The 20,995-nt window shown below is 46.1% G+C and overlaps 1 protein-coding gene across 1 annotated transcript in view; it reads right to left on the reverse strand.

Moving 5' to 3' along the window:
* SORCS3 (sortilin related VPS10 domain containing receptor 3) overlaps nucleotides 1–20,995 on the reverse strand; it is a 501,281-nt gene that overhangs the window by 23,042 nt on the left and 457,244 nt on the right. Inside the window, exons 19-21 of the mRNA XM_037905076.2 lie at nucleotides 16,446–16,632; nucleotides 6,401–6,534; nucleotides 1,114–1,237 (exon numbers count right to left, since the gene is read on the reverse strand). Coding sequence (XP_037761004.1) covers nucleotides 1,114–1,237; nucleotides 6,401–6,534; nucleotides 16,446–16,632 — 445 coding nt within the window. The remainder of the gene's footprint in view (nucleotides 1–1,113; nucleotides 1,238–6,400; nucleotides 6,535–16,445; nucleotides 16,633–20,995) is intronic.

Consider the following 20,995-nt stretch of genomic DNA (forward strand, 5'->3'; position numbering starts at 1 on the left):
TGGTGAGAACTGGATAGTGGAAGCAGAGGGCGGCACAGGGAGAGAAGTCTATGATGTTCTGGGGGTATCCCCTCCATATGCCTGACCAGGACTCTGGAATGGCCCCGCTGTGAATCCAGTCCAGGATTTGTATTGTGCCCAGTGCAAGCAGGAACTGCCGAGGTCCAGTAAGTGCTGTGTGGATTCCCACACAGTGCAGATATGAGCTATAAAGCTCAGAGTTATGTATCTTACTGTGAAGTCCTAGGCCCAGATCCTCATAAGAACATAAGAACAGCCATACTGGGTCAGACCAAAGGTCCATCAAGCCCACTATCCTGTCCTCTGACAGTGGCCCATGGCAGGTGCCCCAAAGGGAATGAACAGACACGTTATCATGAAGTGATCCACGCCCTGTCACTCAATCCCAGCTTCTGGCAAACAGAGGCTAGGGACACCATTCCTGCCATTGATGGACCTATCTTCCATGAATCTATCTAGCTCCCTTTTGAACCCCGTTATAGTATTGGCCCTCACAATACCCTCTGGCAAGGAGTTCCAGAGGTTGACAGTGCATTGCCTGAAAAAATACTTTCTTGTGTTTGTTTTAAACCTGCTACCTATTAATTTCATTTGGTGGTCATTTCAAAGGTAGTAAGGTACCTAACTCCCATTGATTTCAAACACCCCCTTGATTACAATGGGAATTAGAGGATCTGGAGCTCAGTGCCTTGTTTTTTTTGAAGTTCCCAGTAACCTGGGAAATAACAGAGGCCAGGGCGGAGTCCCAGACACAGAGGAAGCAGTATAGCAATTTAACTAAAGAGCTTTGCTAGATGGATTTTGTTAATGTGCTTTAACCAAATCGCTCCCTCTTGGGATCCTCGCTCAATCAAACCTGCTCTCTGGTCTCGTTTACAATTGGGGAAGCTGGCCAACAGGCCCCGGAGTAGAGGATCCTCCAAACATGTCAAGCCCTGATAATCCAGGACCCTGTCCCTGGGGTAATCAGGCTTGTCCTGTACTGAGATTCAATAGGGAAGCCACTGCCCGCTGTCTTCCGCTGGACTCTGGAAGACCCTTGGGTTCTGCCTGCCCCCTGCTTGAGCTTTGCTTGCAACTGGTGGAGCATACCATGCACTGCGATGTCCTTGGTGTCCTGGAGGAGGGCACTCCCAGCAGAGACTTGCACCGTGATGGTGTTCGTCCCCTCGGTGGCAAAGGTGTAGGAGACGCTGCTTTCTAGGGTGATGAGGGGCTGCAAAAGCCAAACACAAGCAATAATGACAGAACCGCATTCTAGGACTGGGGTTACAGTATCTTCTTGGACTCGCAGAAATGACACATGGAACTGCCCTGTGGAGCCATTTTATCCATCCCACCACCAGCTAATACAGCATTGCTCCTCAGGGCTTTCTGCGTTTATACATGTCTCAAGTCATGGCCCTTCCCAAACTTCCCTTATGGAGACTCTCCCGCAGCCAGGTACATCTCTGACTATTGCAAATGGTTCCTGAAATTCAGCCTAAAAGTTTCCTTTTGCTGAACTGCATCCCCTTCCTCCTAGTTATACCCAAGTAGAGCACAATGAGCAACTCCACAGTTGGAGTGACAATATTTGCAGAATGCAGTATTCCTCCCTCCCGCCCCACAGCTCTTGGTTAGCCAAGTGATATACAGAGATGGCCTTGAACGAGAGTTTGGAGCCAGGTCGGACCCCCGCATACTTCCCCCAAAATATCCAGACCCAAGCTATGGCAGTCACGCCTAACTCAAGCTAGATGTTTAACTCTGCCTATCTATCTCAGTAGCTCTGTGGCCCTCATCACTGTCATTTCCGAGGACTTGACATTAATACATGGATCATCACAGCATCCCTGTGAGGGAGCCAGGGTGGTGCAGTGGCTGGAGTGCAGTAGTGGGCCTCAGGAGACTTGCATTCTACTCCCTGCTCCGCTAGTGGGTGACCTTGGGCAGGCTGCTTTGCCTCTGTGCCTCAGTTTCCCCAACTGTAAAATGGGATTAATGACACTGATCTCCTTTGTGAAGTGCTTTGAGATCTACTGATGAAAAGTGCGAGGCATTATTATTATCCTAAATAGAGATGAGAGCTGAACCACAGAGAGGTTAAGTGACAGCCAAAGTCACACGGGGAATCTGTGGCAAAGCCAGGAATCTGACCCCTTTGTCCCACTCCAGTGCCTTGGCCACAAAACCAGCCCCTTCCTCGTAAATAAATCCACCCAGACCCTTACCCCTTTCCTTCACATCTCTCACATTTTATTCCCATCAGAGGGTCAGTTTGCCTGCGTGGGATGAGGTTAATCCTTTATTTCACAGCAGTGGATGAGTCATGCCATTTGACTAGTCAAATCTGAGTTTTACTTGGCATGGCTCAGGCTAGCAGTGTTTGCTCTCCTCGGGGAACGCAACCTTCCTTTGCTTAAGACGCTTTGGCATCACCAAGCAACGGCAGGCAGATCCCCTTAGCCCAGATGTTCTGGTCATACGGGACTCAGAGACCGAGTGAGTGAACTTGTCTGGTCACTCTAGCCCTATAGTGTTTATGCCTAGTGAGCTATACACTCACTACATGGGAGCAGAAGAACAGGGTCTAAACCGCGGGGAACATTAGCAATTGTCCGACAGGTTACCAGCCATGATTCCATTCCAAAATAACAGCAGCTAATGTTGTCTTCAAAACTGCCTTTTTCGTGTGTGTGCCTGCACTGGATGTTGTATTATTAAGGCTGATTTCACCTGCATCATGGTGTTTTAACATTCAGCCAATTCCTTCAATTTAATTCAAGCGTCAAGGCCTGGGAACTAACTCTAAATTAAATCAAGTCGTTTAAGGTTCATTTGCACAAACATATTATTAGACAGCCGGACACATTTATTAAACCGAACCTGTGTTAATCCAAGCAAACTGGCCTTTGGTTATATTGCAAAAGCAACAGACCAGCAATTCACTACAGTGGCTCTGTCTGGTGTTGGGGGGTGGCGGGGAGAATGAGCCTTGTCCAGGGTGTGCTTAATATGGAAGTTGCTCTGCAGTGGGGCTCTTTAAAGAACGGTTTGCGTGTGGGGCAAAATTTGCCGTGCACTGATGGGATTGCAAAGCTGCATAAGAGGTGTTAGGTGCTGTGACACCTTGGGGCCTAGATTCACCCTTAGACCTTCTTGAAATGGCAGGTGGCCCGAGCAGGGAAGGGATGTGCGAGTTTGCGCACACAGGGGTGTCTCTGGAACTCCCAGCAGAATCCCTGGGTAGCGCAGCCTGTCCTTCCTTGGCTTTCGCCTCCAGCCCCAACAGGGAGCAGCTGGTACAAGGACGTATAAATTACCCCCAACTCTAAGACAGCAGGCGTGTATCCCAGGTGCAGCCTGCAGCTGTACTTTGAGCCGATTTGTTCCTAAGAAAAGCAGCCCTTTTGCCTTGAATTAGTTGCAGATCCCTGACCCACAGCTGTGCACATTAAGCAAGGATTGGAGCAGGATCTCACATGCCCCGTGATATGACTTGGTGTAACCCACACACCTCCTGGGTGTGGTGTCCTGTCCCATCTAGTGGCACCGAGACCACTTAGAGAGAGATCTAAAATGAGTCTGCTTTATAGCCTTAGCTAACAGCCAGTTGGCTTTTGGCTCACGTGGTAGAGGCTCATGCACGAAGCTCCCCAGGTCCCAGGTTCGATCCCGCCTGCCGATGACCGGGGTCTGTCGGCATTACATTAGCATAACCCTGCAGTCGCAGGCACTAATGAGACGGAGGCTGGAAAGCCTGTAGGCAGGAGGTGTTTTACCCAGAGAGTGCAGCAGGAGCTCGAAGCCAGCACGGCCGTGGTGTTGCAGCAGAGCCGAAGGGCTGCGCTGGAGGGCAGAGGGCAGTTCTGGAGCGTGCCGGGATTTGCATATCTGGGAGCCAAATGGGCTCAGCAATGCAAAATGGCTCGTGCTGCCATTGGCTGCCTCCCTCTTGCTAGCATTCACGAGAAGATCCAGATAATGCTGCTCAAGCTTGAATATCCATGGAGCTAGAAGGGATTGGTGCTGCAGAGAGGAGCTAAACCCCATGCTCCTCTCCCTTCTGCCCCCACCCCTCCGAGAGCCCCTTCCCATGCAAAGGTTGCTAAAGAGGGGGGGATAATGCTGCAGAGAGGCAGATTCCCCCTTCTGAAGAGAGGGGCTCCAAGCTTTGATCCCAGGAAGAAATGGATGGTAATAGGGTCAGCTGCCCCGCCACCATCCAGACCCTCCTGCCAGGAGTCTGTCCTTCTGCATAGGCCTGGTGGCTTCCCCCCTGCTGACTCTGGCCCTGCAGGAGTCTTGCACGCCCTCTGCAGTCTCTCTACAATCTCCTGAGCTTCCCCTCTCCATCACATCCTCCTGGGGCTCTTTGTAGGGCCATCGCCCTGATCTCTGCCAGGTGTGCCCCATTCTGTCATCAGGATTGGCGAGCTCCAGCCCCTAATGGCCGAGCCACCCTGGTACAAGGACATAGAGAAGAATAAAAAGATGAGTCATCCTCGTAAAACATTCACCATTTCTGTCAGGAAGAGTCAGCAAATGCATGATCCCTGAGTGCGAAAATCCATTGTGCAACCATGATCAGTTATTTGCATTCTCCCCGGTAACACCCTATTATTACCCCTGTAGCTGTTGTCGCGCAAGACCTAAACAAACACACAGGGGTGTGTGCTAAGGCTGCAATTATCCGAGTCACCCCTCTGCATTCAGAGTGCCCTGCTCATTTACTATCACACATCAGAGTTGGGGAGAGAGAGAGGGGGGGTGCCAGTGCCACATCTCTGTATTCCCGTTGCCATCCGTAAGCTGAGTGCTGTGAAGCAACAGGGCACGATTCTGGGGCATGGGTATATTTGTACCATACCCTACTTTCAGGGCGAGGATGTAGGCAACAGCTGGCCATGGATTAAAGTCTACAGCCAATTCTGGATCCCTGGGTTGCCACAGGTGAAAGTGACACAAAATGACACCTTCTTCAGAAAGGCAACCCCAATTTCCTTAACAGAATCTGATGAGACTAGAGAGATGACTGATCATCTTGCTATATTACTAGTATTAACTATTTTTACTCCGTGCATTTCTAAAGTATCCCTCGCCATGGCATCTATATCGGCCTATACTGTCCATGGGTTCGAGGTTACACCGAACGGCACAGGATTCCACTGGAAACCAGTCGCTTACAGATCTGAGACACTGCAAACAAATTGCAGAACTGTTAGAGCTGGGAAGAGATCTTCAGCCACTTAACTCCACTTTCCCATCCTTATCTTATTTTTAAAGGCTCAAATGTTCATACCCCATTCTTAACATGCCCTCCAGTTTTGCAGGCACAAATGACTGCAGGCACAATTTTCCACCTGCAATTTATACTGCTTTGATGTCTAAGGTTATGTCTTCCCAGCAAAAATAGGTGTATTTTTACATCAAGATAGCTAACTTGAGCACTTGCCTTGATGTAGCTAGTCAAGATCAATCCCAGTTGGGGAGTATAGCTATCTCAAAGTAAAAACCACACTTTCTTTGCCGTGAAAACATAGGCTTAGTTCCTGACTGCACTTGTGAATCAGGGATGCAGACACTGAAGTGACCAAAAACACCTTCATATATACTGGTGGACACAAAATTGCAACCACATTATTTCTTTTTGCAGTTTACACCTGCATAAAAGGAGGGCAGTGTCTGAAACGGTAGCCCACAGGTCTCTCAAACAATGGAACCTGCATTAAAGAGCATCTCCAGTCAGCAGTCTCCTGACTTATTCCTTTAGAAACATCTCCAAAATCTCCTGTAGAATTCATTCCAACTTTTCAAAAAGAGATCCTTTGTAGCAGACAACTGATTTTTGCCAATCCCTTTGCTTAAGAGAGGTTTCGCTTTTATCTTTAATTGTGCTCATGGCTCTGAATAATAGGCATGGTCAGGCAGGAACAGTTCACTGGGAGCCTAGCTTGACTTTCTAGACAGCGATAGTTATTTGAATACCAGCGGCTTTAAAGTACTGTGTTGGAATCCAGCATTATACACTGTATACTGGTATATAATGGAAACACCGATGGTTACTTGAACACCAGCAGCTGTTAAATGCTGTGTTGAAACCCAGCATTATCCAGTATATAGTGGTGTATAATTTTGTTAAGTTGCAAGCAAACTCTAGTAATAACAATGGTCTGCCAAGCACAATAATAAGCAGCGGCAAAAATGTAATGACTCCTGCAACACCCCCACAAGGGGGAAAATAAATCACAATGGGCAAAGTTCAGATACCGAACAAACTTTTTTAGATATAGGGGAAAAAACCCAGCAAGAGCAGCATGTTTTCATTGCTGCTCAAACAATATTCTGCCCTGCCAAGCCACTGAAGTAAGTACAATATGATAAAAAGGGACAGTACCTTGGTGCTGTTACCAAACCACCAGAAGTAGGTAAGGGTGCCCGATTGACTCGGCCATACCACCGCAGTAAGGTTGACTTCCTTATTCCTAATGGCAACGAAGGGTACGTTCAGATGGACATGTTCCACTGGACCTGCAGGAGGTGATCTCATTATTACAGGCATCTCAGTAAGTCCTCCCTGAGCAACATTCTACAATGACCTAAAGCAAAATGCTCTCCTTTTTGAAGTCAATGGAGTTCCACCAGCATAAATGTGGTGCAATGGAGAAGATTACTTAATGACAGAAGATGGTACCAGATTAACAGCCCTGTAGACTCAAATTCTTTGTTGAGCTTTTATAGGGTTGCATCATAGGAGGCAGGTGTGCAAGCTTCCCCCATGCAGCATAACCACTGTGTCTCAGACTTGGAGCTGGGATGCACAAGCTGTTAGGGTTTTACAGAGTGATTTAGACTCTCTACCCATTAAAACCTTGGCCTGTTGGAGCCAGCTGGAATGATGCTTTTTATAACGTGGACATCTGTCTGCTAGGAACCAAACTGAAACTTACCAACTCATTGCACAGGTCACCAAACAGCTCTCAAATAGCTAAGGATTTCAATCTCACCAGCTAAGCTGGGTACTGTAGGTGAAAGGGCCCATAACCCATTACCAACCGTCCAAGCCATGTCAGATGGACAAATTTCCACCCTTGATTAAACAAACCTACATACCAGGGATGTGCAAAATCAGTCCAGCTAGGGTTTTATATGGTTGTTCATTATCATTGTATCTGAGCACCAAGACACATCAGAAAAGACCCTCCAGCCACTCTTTAAACTGAAAACAGCCCTCTTTCTTCATGATTTGAAACCAAAACCCCAAACGTTTTCAATATTATTAATAATAGTATTCCAGAAGTGGCCAATATCCACAGTTATGGTCCAATGCCACCTTGTGCTAGGCGCTGTACAAACAGAACAGAAAGATGGGCCCACCCCAAAGAGCTTACAATCTAAGACAAGACAAGAGGTAACAGGTAGCTACAGACAGACAGACAAAGGAGCACAAGGAAACTATGATACAGTACTGGTCAGCATAATAGCCAGTGGTCAGAGTTTTTTGTGGGCGTCACAGCAAAGGATGGTTTTAAGGAGGGATTTGAAGGAAGAGAATGAGGTAGTTTTGCAGAGATCTATGGGGAACTTTTGCCAAGTGCAAGGGGCAGAAAGCACAAAGATACTAATTTGAAAATGAAACTAGTGAGTGATTAATATTAATAATATTTGACAAGCCTCTGAACTTGGTATTAACTGTGTCATGAAGCAGAAATACCAAAACGTTCCAAGAACATTTATGCTTGAGGTATTCATGACCTGATCAAAGCCAGGTACTAATAAGTGTCTTCTGAGAGTGTTTGGTCTCATGAGATTTCCAGAGCAAAGAAGTTTGAATAAGTCTGGCCAAGCATCTAAACTTCTTGCTCCTTTTTGATCAAGAGCTACAGCTGGGAACTTTTGGGGGTCAGCTGTCATTGGTAGTATTTTCTTCTCTACTTTTGGTAATTGGGCCATCTTTATCTTTCTATAGTAAGGATTCTGAGAAGAAGCACGAGCCGAGAGTTAACCAGATAACCTCCCTTGCTTCTGGAATGGTCGAAAAGGTGACGATGCAGCAGGAAATCTTGTCACAGCAGCAAATGGCCAGAAATAACTCTAGTGATCACTCCCAGTGCATGACAATTGAGAATTCAGTTCCTCGCCACGGAAATAAAAAGAACAAGAGGAAAAAAACAGATGGAGAAAACGCTAACGTTATTGGTTGGAACTTCAGCTTTTTCTCCATCTGTTTCCCCCCCCGCCGCCTCTTGCTTTATTTTTTTGTGGGGGATTGAATTTAAATTGATAATTGAGATGCACTAGGCATGCTGGCGTGTTGCTGATTATGTCTTATCGGTGATGTTCAGATCTGGTAGTCAGATGGACTACTACTGTTAGAGAAGAAAGGTGGGTTTGTAGATTACGCTTGGCGTGGGGCTATATAGAGCTAGGTCTGATTCCCAGTTCTGCCACAGACTCCCTATGTGACCCTGGGCAAATCACTACGTCTCTCTGCCTCACTTTCTCCTCTCTCCTTCATCTACTTGGCTTGTAAACTCTTTGCAGGGCAGGGACTGACTCCTACTATGTGTACGTACAGCACCTAACACAATGGGACCCCAGGCTTGGTTGAGGCCTTGGGTGCTGCAGTTATCTCCTTTTGAGGGGGAAAACAAAGTAGCCAGATATCAGACACATGCACTAGCTTTCTAGGAGTGAAGGAGTTGCCCCAGTCTCTCAGATGCTCAGAGAACACAGGTTTCAGGCCTCAATATACCCTGAGCTGGGGTGGAGTGAGGAGGTGAGTGGCAGGTGGGGGTGACAGAGGGGGGCCTGGCAGAGGAGTAAGGAGGTGAGCGGCGAGCCAGCAGCAGGATGAGGAGGGCAGGTGCGGGTATGGCTCCGAGTGGGGGAGTGAGGAGGCAAGCAGGGGTGTGTGTGATGAGGCGGGAGGTGAGTGCGGGGGGGTGAGGAGGCGGGAAGCAATCGAGGGTGGGGAGAGGAGGTGGACGGGGGGAAGGGGGTGAGCAGCGAGGCGAGTGGGGGGGGAGCCCTGGCGGAGGAGTAAGGGGGGGAGCAGTGAGTGGAGGAGTGAGGAGGGACACAGAAGGCAGGCGGGGGCTGAGGAGGTGAGCGGTGGGTGCATGGGCAACAGGTAGAGCCCCCCCTTTGTGGAGGCTAGCCCCCGACCCCACCCCTTCTGCCCACGCTCCCCCGCAAAAAACCCCAAAACCTTACATAAAAATAAAAATTTTTAGAAAAAAGTGACAGTGCGGCCTCCAGCCAAAGTTGGTGGCTGCACTCTGAGGCCACCAAAAAAATCGTTGCGAGAATGCCGGCTCTAAACTGTCTCTCAGCCAGTGGGTCGTGACCCCGGAGCTTATGAAAGGCAATCGGGGGGTCGTGAGGCAGTGAAAAGTGTATTGTAATCTTAGGCAAAGAAAATCTCATTCCCCCACACCCCATCCACCTTTAACCCTTCAAGATCAAGTGCTCTTTGTCAATCTCTTAAAACGTACACACACACACACACATACACAAGTTGTGTAGGTTTAACATTAATAGCGTTGATACATTTTTTGGTCTTACTTTGATAGCAAACATAAAGGGGTTATGCTAGCTTGAGAAACGCTGGTCTGTAGCCCATACGGCTAGCTTTAGCCTTTATTTTATTCAGCTGTAATGCAAGTAACCTACAGGCCCGTATCCTGTAAGACACTAGCTTCTGCAGTTAGCATAAGGCTTGAGGCCTATAAACTTTGGCACAGATAAATGGCCTAATGGTCACCCCTAAGTTTTGGGGAACTGGAAATAGTGTGTGTAAGAGGAAATTTTGTCCATAACAACACCAGCCAACCACAGGAACATGAGCTAACATTGGCTTACACTGACGTTTAACCTTTCCAGACTACTGTACCCCTTTCACAAGTCTGATTTGTCTTGTGTACCCCCAAGTTTCATCTCACGTAAAAACTACTAGCTTAAAAAAATCAGACAAAAATGAAAAAAATACACACTGTTCTTGAAAATTTGCTTACTTTCTCATTTTTTCCATATAATTATAAAATAAATCAATTTGAATACAAATATTGAACTTACTTTTCAGTGTATAGTATATAGAGAAGTATAAACAAGTCATTGTCTGTATGGAATTGTAGTTTGCACGGACTTTGCTAGTGCTTTTTATTTAGCCTATTGTCAAACTAGGCAAATATCGACATGAGTTGATGTACCCTCTGGAAGACCTCTGTGTACGCACAGGGGTACATGTACCCCTGGTTGGGAACCACTGGGATATGACATCTGCAGATACCTGACCACAAGAGTGCCATGAGAACAAACTGACGTATATGATAATAAGTTGAGATCATTAATATACTGACCTATAGGAGAAGAGCACCCCAACATTAGTAGGGTGAGGAAATACAAACAAGGAAGAGGGGAGAAGTCGCTACTGAATATGCATTAGACATAGTGGCATCAGCGTAACATGTTATAAAAAGTTCTATCCCAGCCTGCAGGCTGGAGGAGAGAGAGATGTAACCCTTGGGAGGTGCCAGAATGGTGCCCACTGGTGATGAGGAGGAAGGTGATGGTGATGGAGAAGATAATGGCTAACATTTCAGGTTGCTCTGCAAGGGACGGCGTGAGTATATGGATGTTCAGATGTATGTTTTGTATTGTCTCTACCTACCTTGCTGGGTGAGAGTATTTGTGACTTTGCTAAAGGTGGTAATAAACTATTGTAAGTACAGAAGGGTTCCTAAAGTGTGAGTGTTGCAACTGTGCACATCGGGGTTCCCAACTGAAAAGTAATTTTAATAATACTGGGCCTGATCTTGGGACAAGAACCTGTCAATCCTCAAAGTGATAACTGGGAATTTTAAAAAAAGAAAAGGAGGACTTGTGGCACCTTAGAGACTAACCAATTTATTTGAGCATGAGCTTTCGTGAGCTACAGCTCACTTCTTCGGATGCATACTGTGGAAATTGCAGAAGACATTATATACACAGACACCCCCCGGTACCCTTATCACACCCGGTGAAGGGGTGAGAGAACCTGGATTTCTGCAGGAATGGCCCACCTTGATTATCATACACATTGTGAAGACAGTAGTCACTTTGGATGGGCTATTACCAGCAAGAGAGTGAGTTTGTCTGTGGGGGGGCGGAGGGTGAGAAAACCTGGATTTGTGCTGGAAATGGCCCAACTTGATGATCACTTTAGATAAGCTATTACCAGCAGGAGAGTGGGGTGGGAGGAGGTATTGTTTCATGGTGTCTGTGTATATAATGTCTTCTGCAATTTCCACAGTATGCACCCGAAGAAGTGAGCTGTAGCTCACGAAAGCTCATGCTCAAATAAATTGGTTAGTCTCTAAGGTGCCACAAGTCCTCCTTTTCTTTTTGCGAATACAGACTAACACGGCTGTTACTCTGAAACCTGGGAATTTTAAGTAATCAATATAATTAACACATAATCTTTAGATCAAGCTACATGTCTTAAGGCACAGTGATGGGGTCTAAGAGGACAAGGGAGAAGAAGACAGAGTGGCTCAACAGGGCTACGTGAGTACCCGGCTTTAGAATCTCAATATCGAACAGCAAATCCAATAATAAAATTAAATAATCCCTGAGCAATGGGTTGCTATTACTGGCTAACAACTACTTTTGTTAGCTAATGGCCCAAGGTGATGCCAAGAGCAGTTAACGCTCCAATAACTGGATGTTAAATGCAGTTGTGCTTGATTTTGAGGGAATTACGACCATGATACAAGATTCGAGGGACATTTTTCTCTTTCACACACCTAGCTCGGAGTTTAAAATCGATCCTCTCCACAGGCTCTTGGCCATTTGGAAACTTTAGATAAGGGTACCCCTCGGGGAGCACAGCAGGAGGGAGAGAAGGTGTATTTGCAGGCTGAGGGTGAAGATAATGGAGTTTTATGAACTTCCGTCAGGAACTTGGATTGAAGGGTATAGCGGTGACTGCAGCAGGAGCTCTCAGACTAGGTGGTCTAATGGTCCAAGCACAGGGCAGAACGCTCCGATCTCCTGAATTCTTATCCTGGGTGCTACACTCATTTACTGTCTTCTGTGGCATTAAGAAAGTCACTGAACTACTCTGGATCTCAGCTGCCCAATGTGTAAAATGGGGTTAATGATCGTGACCTCCTTCACTCGCATTTGAGAGGATAAAATAGCTAATGTTTGTCAAATACATTAAATATGGGAAGCACTATACAAGTACTCCCATATTATTAATGCCCCAGAAAATGTTACAGGCCTAATGGCTTTGTGATATTTAACCAACATCGCCAATCCCAAACAGTCAAAAATCATGACACAGACCCAAAAATCAGGATAATAAAAAAGAACAATATATTTGGAGTTTGTTTTATTTTTCTTCTGATTTCTGAGCCTTTAGAATATGCTTGGATCCCATTTTCAAGCTTTTCTTGAAGCCATGAGGCCTAGAAATTTACTTGGTTTCAAAATGAAAGCTGAGATTTTAACATAGTCACATGACCTTAGGAACTGGGGCTTTCCGAAAAGAGCAAATATCAAGAGCAGAGGTTCATAGAAATCAAGATTTCTGTCCCACTGAAAAGTCCAATATTTCTGTATTTGTTTTCGTCCCATATTGAGACATACTAAAATAACAAAACTTTTTCTAACGTGAAAAGTTCCAAACAATTTTGATTCAGAAATGTTGAAATGCTTTGTTTCGAGTCAGTTCAACTTTAAACTGTATCTGCCTCTTTATCTGTTAAATCAGTTTTTAAACCAGTTCAGTTAAACTGTTGCAAACCCCTGTTAGTTTGGTCTCAGGGGGTATGTTTTCACTGAACAACTAACCCTGGTGATCCGCACCTGGGTCTGAGCAGCCAGGTTAGCGTAGCTCAGGTGTGAACATGCGCACAAAAAAGCCCTACCCATATTACTGCATCCTCACTGTTTCTACAAAAAGAAAAGGAGTACTTGTGGCACCTTAGAGACTAACCAATTTATTTGAGCCTAAGCTTTCGTGAGCTACAGCTCACTTCATCGAATGCATACTGTGGAAAGTGTAGAAGATCTTATTATATACACACAAAGCATGAAAAATACCTCCTCCCACCCCACTCTCCTGCTGGTAATAGCTTATCTAAAGTGATCACTCTCCTTACAATGTGTATGATAATCAAGGTGGGCCATTTCCAACATAAATCCAGGTTTTCTCACCCCCCCCCCAACACACACACACAAACTCACTCTCCTGCTGGTACTAGCTTATCCAAAGTGACCACTCTCCTTACATTGTGTATGATAATCAAGGTGGGCCATTTCCAGCACAAATCCAGGGTTTAACAAGAACGTCTGAAAAAACAAGGGGAAATAGGCTACCTTGCATAATGACTAAGCCACTCCCACTCTCTATTCAAGCCTAATTTAATTGTATCCAATTTGCAAATGAATTCCAATTCAGCAGTTTCTCGCTGGAGTCTGGATTTGAAGTTTTTTTGTTGTAAAATAGCGACTTTCATGTCTGTAATCGCGTGACCAGAGAGATTGAAGTGTTCTCTAGCCGTCACCTTCAGCCCCCAACTAAAACCCCTCCAACGCATTATTAAGGATCTACAACCTATCCTGAAGGATGACCCAACACTCTCACAAATCTTGGGAGACAGGCCAGTCCTTGCCTACAGACAGCCCCCCAACCTGAAGCAAATACTCACCAGCAACCACATACCACACAACAGAACCACTAACCCAGGAACCTATCCTTGCAACAAAGCCCGTTGCCAACTGTGCCCACATACCTATTCAGGGGACACCATCACAGGGCCTAATAACATCAGCCACACTGTCAGAGGCTCGTTCACCTGCACATCCACCAATGTGATATATGCCATCATGTGCCAGCAATGCCCCTCTGCCATGTACATTGGTCAAACTGGACAGTCTCTACGTAACAGAGTAAATGGACACAAATCAGATGTCAAGAATTATAACATTCATAAACCAGTCGGAGAACACTTCAATCTCTCTGGTCACGCGATTACAGACATGAAAGTCGCTATTTTACAACAAAAAAACTTCAAATCCAGACTCCAGGGAGAAACTGCTGAATTGGAATTCATTTGCAAATTGGATACAATTAACTTAGGCTTGAATAGAGACTGGGAGTGGCTTAGTCATTATGCAAGGTAGCCTATTTCCCCTTGTTTTTTCCTACCCACCCCCCTCAGACGTTCTTGTTAAACCCTGGATTTGTGCTGGAAATGGCCCACCTTGATTATCATACACAATGTAAGGAGAGTGGTCACTTTGGATAAGCTAGTATCAGCAGGAGAGTGAGTTTGTGTGTGTGTTGGGGGGGGGCGGTGAGAAAACCTGGATTTATGTTGGAAATGGCCCACCTTGATTATCATACACATTGTAAGGAGAGTGGTCACTTTAGATAAGCTATTACCAGCAGGAGAGTGAGTTTGTGTGGGGGGGGGGGTGAGAAAACCTGGATTTGTGCTGGAAATGGCTCAACTTGATTATCATACACATTGTAAGGAGAGTGATCACTTTAGATAAGCTATTACCAGAAGGAGAGTGGGGTGGGAGGAGGTATTTTTTCATGCTTTGTGTGTATATAATAAGATCTTCTACACTTTCCACAGTATGCATTCGATGAAGTGAGCTGTAGCTCACGAAAGCTCATGCTCAAATAAATTGGTTCGTCTCTAAGGTGCCACAAGTACTCCTTTTCTTTTTGCGAATAGAGACTAACACGGCTGTTACTCTGAAAACTGTTTCGACACTCACCCATGTGTGTCTGGGGGGACATATCCCATGGTTCTTTGTGCTGAGAGGCTCTAGGATTTTTTCCCAGACAACAGTGTCAATTGTGGGAGAACTTGTGTGCCCTTTGGGAGGAACTGTGGGAAAGGGCATTGGAAGACTATCAGCATTCAATTGATTTTGCCTCATTCTTCTCTCAGTGCCAGGCACCCTGGGTGGACCACATATCCCATGGCTCAATGAAGTGAGACTGAGGTGCATCATGGGAGATGCAGATCAGTGAAGGAGTCCACAGGAGAGAATGGAGGCACAAAGCACCCGAACTGCAACTCCCATAGGCACCACAACATCTTATGTTGATGCAGTTTAATGTTGAATTGACTTGAAACCAAATGTTTTAGTGCAGTTTAACAAACTGAAAGGTTTCAACTCATGTTGAAGAATTCGTATCAACATATTTCATTTTGATTTGCCTGATGGAAAATTTTCCAACTAGCTCTAATCCTGAGATTTGCAATAAAATCACGAGAGGTGGTAACATTATTTAATTATTTCCTGCAGTGTTTTTTTTATGGATCGGTTTCATAACAGCAATAAGCCAAGCCAAGGCAGTGTGTATTTCTGGGCATTTATATTGCTCCTTCAGAAGCTTGTCTGCATCTCTTTGGTCTAGAAACTGATGGGAAGACTGGTGAGACCAGGTTCACTTGTGAGCTATGTAGCATTTTCTGCAAAGTTGAAAATACTGATGGAATAAACCAATCTTGAGGTGTTTTATCATTTTCAGAGCTGTCTAGAACCACAAAGTGAAGCAGCACATGAGAATGAAATATAAACATCACAAACAGCAGCTGAAACGACCTGAAGTATTTCAAACCCTAAGGAAACGTTTGTGGAAAAACTGGACAGCGTCCAGCGGAGGGCAACAAAAATGATTAGGGGGCTGGAGCACATGACTTATGAGGAGAGGCTGAGGGAACTGGGATTGTTTAGTCTGCAGAAGAGAAGAATGAGGGGGGATTTGATAGCTGCTTTCAACTACCTGAAAGGGGGTTCCAAAGAGGATGGACCTAGACTGCTCTCAGTGGTAGCAGATGACAGAACGAGGAGTAATGGTCTCAAGTTGCAGTGGGGGAGGTTTAGGTTGGATATTAGGAAAAACGTTTGCACTGGGAAGGTGGTGAAGCACTGGAACGGGTTACCTAGGGAGGTGGTGGAGTCTCCTTCCTTTGAGGTTTTTAAGGTCAGGCTTGACAAAGCCCTGGCTGGGATGATTTAGTTGGGGATTGGCCCTGCCTTTGAGCAGGGGGTGGGACTAGATGACCTCCTGAGGTCCCTCCCAACCCAGATAGTCTATGATTCTATGAAAGGTTTGAGTTGTGTTTTGCGGGATTGATTCATGCTGTCTGAAGTATGTTCACCAATCCCCTGCATGCAGAGCTGCCCCTTTAAAACCCCTCATTGCATGTATGGAAGGAGAATCTTCTTTGACAAGGCAGTGAAATTCACCCTGCAGGTCAGGAGGCTGCTTAAAGGGCCAGGAGTGCATGAGCTCCGAGCCATGTATACAGGCCGGGATGAGATAAATCCTCGGGTGACCAGCCTCACTGAAGTAAATGGGAGTTTTTCTATTGGCCTCAGTGAGGCCAGAATTTCACCCCTAGAGTTTAGCGCCCACATCTACTTACAGACCACGTGCAGGAAGAGGACGGCAGTGTCAGAGCCCAGGCTGTTTTCGGCGTAGGCCGTCACCTGAAAGATCCCAGCGCTCTTATAAACGTGCCTGATGCCCTCCTCTATGGGGCTGAAATTAGCATAAGACATGGCAATACCGTCTCCGAAATCCAGCTGGATGTTTGTCCTCTGGAGATCGCCCTGCAACGGAGAGCACAGTGGTTAGGAACTCAGCTGAGAAGGGTGACTGATGTTCCACTCCATCCCGCTGCTCAGCTTCACTTTGTTGGCGCGAAGACAACCCCGGCACGTGGCAAAACGATCTCCGCCAAGTGCTGCAATGCCCCAAACACAACCAGCACCAGCTCCAGCTCGTATATTATATCTATTATATATCAGAATGCCCAGAACAACCTGGACATTAAGAGGTCTGAGCAGGTGCTATCCTCCCACCCCTGATCCAGTGGTTCAAGGGGGGAGAATGCCACTACAGTGCTGCTTATGGGTCGCCTGATATGTGTCTATATTGGGGGCAGTTGAGATGGGAGGAGCTGCGTAGATGGCAGGTTATGTCTCTGCTGGAGGATTAGCTAGGAGCGCCTTCCAGGTGCTGCTGGAGTGCACTGCATACATGAAGAGGAGGGCGTACAAATGAGTGAATAGCTGCAGACAAGAAATCCCAGAGACTTAGGCCTTGTCTACTTGCAGAAGCTGCAATGGTTTCATTTAAATCAGTTTTTAAACCAGTTCAGTTAAACAATTAGTTAGTTTGGTCTCAGAGGATATGTTTTCACTGAACGGTTAACCCAGGTGATCAGCACCTGGGGCTGAGAAGCCAGGTTAGCCTAACCCAGGCAGGATGCGGTCACAGCAAAGCCCTTTCCATGTTACTGCATCCTCACTGTTCCTGCACTCGCCCGTGTGTATCTGGGGAGGCACATCCCATGGTTCTTTGTGCTGAGATACTCTAGGATTCTTTCCCAGTCAACTGTGTCAATTGTGGGAGAACCTGTCTGCCCTTTGCAGGGAATTGTAGGGAGGGCATTGGAGGACTATCAGCCCTTGAGTGACCTAGCCTGCATCCTCGCTGCAAAGTGGGCAGGTTCCAGCCTCAGTTAAACCAGGGCCCCGGGCTCTAACCTATGCCCCCAGCGGGGTGAGCTTGCCTGAAATTAGAGCACCTCCAAACCCAGGTCAAAGGTTTTGCTGTGTGGATGGTAGGGAGGTTTGGGCTAAAACGCAGGTAAGCGCCTGAGTTAACTGCAGTGAAGTCAGACCCAAAGTGGTTTATTTTTACATTTGTTTCCAGTTGGCTAAATCAAAATAAGCCTGCTTTAAACCAAAATAAAAGCGTCCATGTGGCCTTCTTCACTGATATAAGTAAGTCAGTTTAAAATCACCCCTTACTTTAAATCTGTGTAGCTCTCTGTGCAGATAAGCACTCACAACCCAAAATCCTTTCTTTAAGGTGATAAGGATTCCAATCACATCCAGTTTGGACTGGGAAAGTGGATAAAAGAGAGAGAATGTTTGAGTACATCCCTGGGATGCTCCACTCCAGAAATCAAACAGATTCTATCTCTATGTCTATTCAGAGAGAGGAGAGAAATTCCAGCTCAAGACCAACCACTGCTCCTGAGTTTAACATGCTCTCATGAGCTGCTGTGAACAGCCTGCTCCCATGCAAGACAACAGCAAAACTCCCACATGCTACAATGTGCAGGCTCAGGATCAAGGCTAATGATGTCGATACACTACATGCTGGTCTAATTAGTGGAGGGAAACTACCATGCAGCTCAGACCCAGTTAATGCTTCTCCACCTCCCTCCCTCGGACTTCCACTGGAATAAACTACAATACTCACAGGGCTGCATTAAACCCCAAAGGGGCCAGGTGATTAAAAGCACCATTTTGCCTTTGCTATGCAAAACAGGGATAGCTTCCCACAATAACAACCAGATTTAGGGGTAGATTCTCTGCTCTGATTTGCTCTCTCTGCACAGGTCAAGTGGCACAAAGGGAACAGAAGCCTTCTATAATTCCATGCTTGGGATGCCCCCCAATAGGATAGCATCCTCAACAGGCTTAAAGCTGAGAGAGCTGGCTCCCTCCCTGCAACCCTCAAGGTACGTTGGGGGCAGAGAAGAGGATTGGCTGGAGGTTGTAGGTGGTCCTTTGGAGACCATAACTACCTGAATTTACAAGCAACAGCCAATCAACTGGAAAGTGGCTTAGGAAACGCAACAGAATATCCAAAGGTGGACAAAGCCGATGACACAGCAGCATGTCCGCTCCGGGACAAATCTTTCCCTCCCTTTACAACTTACTTCTGCGTAGTGACTGTCAGAGCTGGACTGACAGCTCCGGGGAGGGGAATCTCTTCTTCCACAGCTCAGAGAGTGACTGTGTTAACTTCTTTCCTGCCAATGTATCTTTGCCTTGAGCCATAGGGATTGTATCACTTAACCCCCAGGTCCATTCCATCCATGGCCTCTCTGCTGGGACTACGAGCCAGGGTGCTGTGCATGCATGTAGCTTTTGTGAGGATGACACTTGGGTGAAATCCTGGCGCCATTGAAATCAAAGGGGAGTTTTGCCATTGACTTCAATGGGGCTTGCATTTCGCCTTTGTTCTCTTGGAATATGGAAAAGTTCTATAGAATTTGACAGGGAGGAAGCCAACAGGCTTCTGTAGAAATGTAACTGAGTGCTATAAAACCCAGAGGATTTAGTAGAGGGTGAAGACGCTTTTTAACCATCCTATAGAATTCTTTAGCAAGGACCGAATGCTCTACTGTACTCTCCTGGACAGTTCAAACATTGGATAGAAAGGTTACTAATGGAAGGTTTTGAATCAAGGTTGGATTTTTTTTCTAAACAATCTGTTCTAGGAATTATTCTGGGGAAGTTCTCTAGCCTGCACTATACAGGAGGTCAGACTAGATGATCGCAGTGTCCCCTTCGGACCTGGGAATCTATGAATTCACTACTGCCTGTTAAATGCCACAGGACTTTTTTGTGGGGGCCTGCACTGAGCCCACAAACTCATTCTATTGGGAGGCCGCTGAACATATGGTAAAAAACACAGCTGGTCTGGATTCAGTCCTGGTGACCTCAGGATGAAAACTCCATCTCTGGAGTTCCAAGCTCGTGCCATGTCATTTTCTTTTTGTTTTTCTCATTGTTTGGTGGCCGGGTTTTCGGTTTGTTGGTTGGTTTTTTTCCCTTCCCCTTTATATAAAGGGAAGGTTTCAATATGGAGATTAAGGAACAGATTTCTAATAGCTAAACAGTAGCAGATGATCCTTCCACCCAATTACTGGCTCTTTAATGCAGACCCAGCAATAGTGCTAATCCGCCATTCCCCATTTCCTTAGCTGCGGACTGGTATTTGAAATATCGAAAGGTGGCTGCTTGCCCCATGTACAATGGGTTTATGAATATAAATTAACGTGGAAACGAAGAGGAGGCATTTCAAACGGATAAAAATCATTGCTCTCCAGATTTATTCAAGAGGCACTTTCTACAGCGTTGGTCCTGTAAACAACTCAATGGGAATGTGGTTGTGGCCTGCCGTAAAGCTTGCAGCTCTATCAATGGAATGCCAGGGGCAGCTGATGGGCAGTGGGAATTGGTGGAGATGGGTGTTACCTATAGGATACCTTGGCAGCTCTTCCCCATTGGAGCTCAGCTGGGAAAGTTTTCCAAACCGAGGGCTGCACTGGCAATTTGCCAGAAGCCCACAAGGGTGCAGAGAATGGGTGAAATCTTGGCCTCACTGAAATCAATATTAAACTCCCATTGATTTCAACTGGGCCAGGATTTCCACCCATATCTTTATATATTTACATATTTTTACCACCTAGGAATAAATATGCAGAGTCCTAAGATTTGCTCAGGCTTGTTCTTGTTTTTTCAGTTCGCTAGCAATAAAAACCTGCTGTTGGGCAGCTTTGTCCTCGCCTTGCAGTACCAGAGTGAAGGCTGCAACGTTAGGGACCTGATTTCAGCGGTGCAGCTCCCACCTGGTGCAGAGTGGCAGAGGGAGCCAGGGGCTCACTTACTCCATTCCCACCTACTTCAGCAAGACAATAAAGAGACTCATACCTATGCTTCCTTGTGTCTGCCCGGACCCTACGTCCAGGGAGCTCATGTGGGAGTGCATTCTTATTCCTTCTTACTCCATTGCTTAACTGCACAATCTAAGTCACAATCCAGAGCTAAATTAATGAAATTATAACAAAGCTATATATACCTTCAATATATAAAACCCACCACCATGTGCTTATTGTAGGATTACCAGCATGGAGATCTTTTAACACCCAGCTACGCCATATGGTAAAATCCAAGATCCACCATAAATCTAGGGAAAATCACCTTTCTGAAGAACATATGGCACAACCTTCAGCTCCTCATGGATGAGCTCAGGTTCAGCCATTCATACTTGTGTGTTCAGGACACCCAGAAACAGACAAAATAACAGTTACTTGTAACTGCGCACAGAGCCGTTGGACCAGATCATCAGCTTGTGTCGTCCACCAACTTGAACAGAGCTACACACTAA

The sequence above is a fragment of the Chelonia mydas genome, chromosome 7 (assembly GCF_015237465.2).
Source record: "Chelonia mydas isolate rCheMyd1 chromosome 7, rCheMyd1.pri.v2, whole genome shotgun sequence".
NCBI classification, from domain to species: Eukaryota; Metazoa; Chordata; order Testudines; family Cheloniidae; genus Chelonia; species Chelonia mydas.